The sequence below is a fragment of the Elephas maximus genome, chromosome 16 (assembly GCF_024166365.1).
Source record: "Elephas maximus indicus isolate mEleMax1 chromosome 16, mEleMax1 primary haplotype, whole genome shotgun sequence".
NCBI classification, from domain to species: Eukaryota; Metazoa; Chordata; class Mammalia; order Proboscidea; family Elephantidae; genus Elephas; species Elephas maximus.
In genome coordinates, this window is record NC_064834.1 from 7,022,307 (window position 1) to 7,028,306 (window position 6,000).

Sequence of the window (6,000 nt, forward strand, 5' to 3'; positions counted from 1 at the left end):
CAAAGGAGGCAGGTTGTTCATGGAAGCAATTAGCCACACATTCCATTTCAAGAGGGGAACAATTTAGAGAAATCATGATTGTGTGTGGACATGGAGGTTTCTGGGCTAGGGTGGTAGATTTTCAAATATATCCCCTACAATACAAATGAGACTAATAATAAATTACAGAGCTATAGAAAAATGAAGAAAAAAATAGTGTTGTGTGGAGAGATAAAGACCTGATATTCTAATAAATCAATGTAGACTATATCTCAAGCTACAAAATACAAGCAAAGAAACAAAAACAAAATCCATTGTCATTGACTCAATTCCAATTCATGGTGATGCCATGTGTTACAGAGTAGAATTGCTTCATAGAGTTTTCTTGGCTGTAATCTTTATGGAAGCAGAGCACCAGGCCTTTCTTCTGTGGTGCTACTGGGTGGGTTCAGACCACCTACCTTTGGTTTGGTAGTTAAGTACAAACCATTTGGGTCACCTAGAGTCTTGCTTCTCAAGCAGGAGTAAATTGCTTTTAATTTGGACTACTTTAAAAGACCAAATGTTAAATATTGAATTACCCTGAGATTAGACTTTATAGAAATCATCTCTTTGCTTTACAGAGTATGAGATACAGAGCTGGAATCACATGTCTGTGTCTCCCTATTCTGCACTTAGATATGGTTTCAGAACCGAAGAATGCGACACCCAAATGGACAGAGTAGAAGAAAACATGTGAATTCCTTGACAGACAACCCAAATTTGAGTGTTCAGCAGGACCAAAGTGACCATTCTACTCTCCCAAGCACAGTTCATCATTTTCCTCCCTCTGATTCTTTCAGCAGGAACCAAACATTTATACCTGCTCTTTATCTGTCCCACATGTCTTTTGCTCCTCGGGACCCCAAGCATCCAAATGTGAGCCAAGCACCAGGTGTTATGATGGTCCAGCCCACTCAGGCTCTGCAGAGAGGAGAGGATTCTCATCGCCCTCTGACACTTTTAAATCACTTGCAAGCAAGTGATCTGAGAAAGGAGCTCTCAGATACTCAAACTCCTTCCTGGCCCCAATGGCAAGGACAATGTCCTAATCACAAGGAACACACTGCAGCAGCAGGGTTGCACTTTGAGCACTATTTTCAGCCACAACCTGATAACAAAAAACAAAAATGGTGGGGTCAGAGTGAGCAAGACCTAGCTCTCATTACACAATGCTGGGATGAGGCATGCCAGGCTCTGATAGCTGAATGGGAACCCCCTGAAGGAACACCGTGGTCTTCAGGATCCCTTGAGATGAATCTGTGGCACTGTCAGTTTAAGAGCCATGTCATCCATTGAGCAACCGCACTGGTAATAGATAGAAACCTCAAGCTTTACAGACCAACACCTCATTCATCAAACAGGTCAAAGGCACAGCCTTTTGCATTTGGATCCACAGGTGGCCCCTCCACGATCTGAACCACCCCTCACTGTAGACGATTTTCAGGTTTCCTGCACATGCTGTGAAGGTCACCAAGACCTCAGAGGAAGATGTCATTCTCATATCCCTGATCCTGGTCTCCTTTTTTAAAAATTGGAATCAGAATGATTTAAGGGACAATGAACAAGGAGGATGTCACGATCAGGAGCAAGATTAAGTTAGAAAGAAGGATAAATCACTCGGAAATCCAAATGGAGGCTTTTACACTGTCCTGTGGGCAGTGCTTGTCTTCTGTATTTACTTCGTTATGTAAATGATGGTTTCAAAGCTTCGTACTCCATTAGGAGGCACAACAGGCACCAGCAGCAGACATATTGTCTGAATCCTTGATGGATAACAGTCTTTTCTGCAATCATCACTGCCTGGCCAGGCTGGCCAGCTCCTAAACTATAACTTAACCCAAGCTAAGAAAATAGTTCTAAGAGGGACACAACAGTCATTACTCCCCTTCTAGCAATATGAGAAGTCAAATGTAAATTAGTTTGATGTGTAGAAAATGAGAGGATGCTATATTTCCTGATAATGTGAGTTCATAAAATTGAGTGTTTTCCTATCTCTGAGAGTTGGAGTTGGGAGGTGGAAATTATCTCAGTAACCATCAATGAGAGAATGATTAAATAAATTATGATATAACCATAATACTAAGTATTCTTCATGTATAAATGTGTTTTTTCTCTTGACCATTTAAAATGCCCAGAAAATTACAAGTAAAAGTACAAGAGCATCACCATGTCATCACTGAGAAAAATCTATTGATGTTGCTATGGGTGACTCTGTGTGTTACTGAGTAGAACTGCTCCATAAGGTTTTCTTGGTTGTAGTCTATGGGGTTGCTGTGAGTAGGAATGGACTCGATGGCAATGTGTTTTTTAATCTTTAGGGAAACAGATCTGTGGTGCTACTTGGTGGGTTTTGAACTACCAACCTTTAGATTAGTAACTGGGTGTAAATCATTTGCACCACTCTGAGATACTTTCCACATTTTCATTTTTTTTTTTCATATTTTTGTACATACAGGCAGTCCCCGGCAGTACACGACTTATATACAACCCATAGTTATGAACCATCCCCTGTAAAGGTTATTATATTTTAAATCTGAGGTACATACAATCGTTCATAATAACAAATGGACACAACTTTGTGACATGCAACAAAACATTACTATTATTATTTCTGTATTATAATATTAATCATGCTTTAGTGTATCTGGAAGTGTTTCTTTAGTGTTTTTTATACATAGAAAGGTACACTGTATACTATATATTAAGACAAACATTTAACTGACTGACGTTAGATACAAACCATACCTAACTTACCTATAAATTCAACTTAAAGACAGACTTAGGAACGAAACTTTTTTGTAATCCAGGGACTGACTGTATATATGTATCCACAACATTCCAATTTTAGTATAAATAAATTGTATGCATACTAAAATCTTCATTGTTGTTAGGTGCCATCAGATTGGTTCTGACTCATAGCAACCCTGTGTATAACAGAAAGAAACACTGCCCAGTCCTGCGTCATCCTCACAATTGTTGTTATGCTTAAGCCCATTGTTGCAGCCACTGTGTCAATCCATCTCATTGAGAGTCTTCCTCTTTTTCGCTGACCCTCTACTTTACCAAGCATGATGTCCTTCTCCAGAGACTGATCCCTCCTGACAACATGTCCAAAGTATATGAGATGTAGACTCCACCATTGCTTCTAAGGAGCATTCTGGTTGTACTTCTTCCAAGACAGATTTATTTGTTCTTTTGGCAGTCTGTGGTATATTCTGTATTCTTCTCCAACACCACAATTCAAATATCATCAGTTCTTCTTCGGTCTTCATTCATTGTCCAGCTTTCACATATGTAGGAGGCGATTGAAAACACCATGGCTTGGGTCAGGTGCTCCTTAGTCTTCAAGGTGACATCTTTGTTTTTCAACACTTTGAAGAGGTCCTTTGCAGCAGATTTGCACGGTGCAATGTGTCTTTTGATTTCTTGACTGCTGCTTCCATGGGCGTTGATTGTGAATCCAAGTAAAATGAAATCCTTGACAACTTCAATTTTTCCTCCGTTTATCATGATGTTGCTTCTTGGTCCACTTGTGAGGATTTTTGTTTTGTGTTGAGGTAATCCATACTGAAGGCTATGACCTTTGATTTTTATCAGTAAGTGCTTCAAGTCCTCTTCACTTTCAGCAAGCAAGGTTGTGTCATCTGCATAACGCAGATTGTTAATGAGCCTTCCTCAATCCTGATGCCTGTTCTTCATATAGAACAGCTTCTCGGATTAATAGATCAGCATACAGATTGAACAGGTATGATGAAAGGATACAACCCTGATGCACACCTTTCCTGACTTTAAACCATGCAGCATCCCCTTGTTCTGTTCAAACAACTGCCTCTTATCTATATACAGGCTCCTCATGAGCACAATTAAGTGTTCTGGAATTCCCATTCTTCGTAATGTTATACATAATTTGTTATGATGCACACAGTTGAATGCCTTTTCATAGTTAATAAAACCCAGGTAAGCATCTTTTCGGTATTCTATGCTTTCAGGCAGGATCCATCTGACATCAGCAATGATATCCCTGGTTCTGCATCCTCTTCTGAATCCGGCCTGAATTTCTGGGAGTTTTCTGTTGATATCCTGCTGCAGCCACTTTTGAATGATCTTCAGCAAAATTTTACTTGCATGTATTAATGATATTGTTCCATAATTTCTGCTATCAGTGGTATCACCTTTCTTAGGAATAGGCCTAAATACAGATCTCTTCCAGTCAGTTGGTCAGAAAGCTGTCTTCCAAATTTCTTGGCATAATGTGTGAGTACTTTCAGTACTGCATCCGTTTGTTGAAACATCTTAATTGGTATTCCATCAATTATCCTGGAGTCTTGTTTTTCGCCAATGCCTTCAATACAGCTTGGACTTCTTCAGTACCATTGGTTCCTGCTCACATGGTACCTCCTGAAATGGCTGAACGTCGACCAATTCTTTTTGGTATTGTGACTGTATTCCTTTCATCTTCTTTTGATGCTTCCTGAGTTGTTTAATTTTTTCCCCATAGAATCCTTCTGTATTGCAACTCGAGGCTTGAATTTTTTCTTCAGTTCTTTCAGCTTGAGAAGTGAAGAGCATTTTCTTCCCTTTTGGTTTTCCATCTCCAGGTCTTTGTACATGTCATTATAATACTTTGTCTTTTCAAACTGCCCTTTGAAATCTTCTGTTCAACTCTTTTACTTCATCATTTCTTCCTTTTGCTTTAGCTACTCCACATTCAAGAGCAAGTTCCAGAGTCTCTTCTGACATCCATTTTGGCCTTTTCTTTCTTTCCTGTCTTTTTACTGACCTCTTGGTTTCTTCATGTGTGATGTCCTTGATGTCATTCCACAACTCGTCTGGTCTTCAGTCATTAGCGTTCAACACGTCAAATCTATTTTGAGATGGTCTCTAAATTCAAGTGGGATATACTGAAGGTCATTCTGTGGCTCTCATGGACTTGTTCTAATTTTCTTCAGTTTCAACTTGAACTTGCAAATGAGCAATTGATGCTCTGTTCCACAGTCTGCCCCTGGCCTAGTTCTGACTGACGATATTGAGCTTTTCCATTGTCTCTTTCACAGATGTAGTCAATTTGATTCCTGTGTATTTCATCTGGCGAGGTCCACGTATATAGTTGCCTTTTGTGTTGGTAAAAAAAGGTATTTGCAGTGAAGACATTGTTAGTCTTGCAGAATTCTATGATGTGATCTCTGGCATCCTTTCTATCACTGAGGCCATATTTTCCAACTACTGATCCTTCTTTGTTTCCAATTTTCACACTCCAACCTCTAGTAATAACCAATGCATCCTGATTGCATGTTCGATCAATTTCAGACTGTGGAAATTGGTAAAAGTCTTCAGTTTCTTCATCTTTGGCCTTAGTGGTTGGTACAGAAATTTGAATAATAGTCATATTAACTGACCTTCCTTGTAGGCGTATGGATATTATCCTATCACGGACATTGTGGTACTTCAGGATAGATCTTCAAATGTTCTTTTTGATGACAAATGCAATGACATTCCTCTTCAAGTTGTCATTCCCAGCATAGTAGATTGTATGATTCAAAATGGCCAATATCAGTCCATTTCAGTTCACTAATGCCTAGGATATCAATGTTTATGTGTTCAATTTCATTTTTGACAACTTCCAATTTTCCTAGATTCATACTTCGTACATTCCACATTCCAATTATTAATGGATATCTGCAGCTGTTTCTTCTCATTTTGAGTCATTCCACGTCAGCAAATGAAGGTCCAGAAGGCTTGACTCCATCCATGTCATTAAAGGTTGACTCTACTTTGAGGAGGCAGCTCTTCCCCAGTTATCTTTTGAGTGGCTTCCAACCTGAGGGGCTCTTCTTCCAGCAGTATATCAAACGATGTTCCTCTGCTATTCATAAGGTTTTCACTGGTTAAATCATTTCAGAAGTGGACTGCCGGGTCCTTCTTCCTAGTCTGTCTTAGTCTGGAAGCTGAGCTGAAACCTGCCCGCCATGGGTGACCCTG

At 39.6% G+C, this 6,000-nt stretch overlaps 1 protein-coding gene across 1 annotated transcript in view; it reads left to right on the forward strand.

The window, feature by feature from the left end:
- The window catches only part of LOC126059941 (double homeobox protein B-like), a 28,322-nt gene extending 24,672 nt beyond the window's left edge, over nt 1-3,650 (forward strand). The window contains exon 5 of the mRNA XM_049856019.1: nt 658-3,650. Within this exon, the coding sequence (XP_049711976.1) occupies nt 658-1,317 (660 nt within the window). The 3' untranslated portion in view covers nt 1,318-3,650. The remainder of the gene's footprint in view (nt 1-657) is intronic.
- Nucleotides 3,651-6,000: the final 2,350 nt, after the last annotated feature.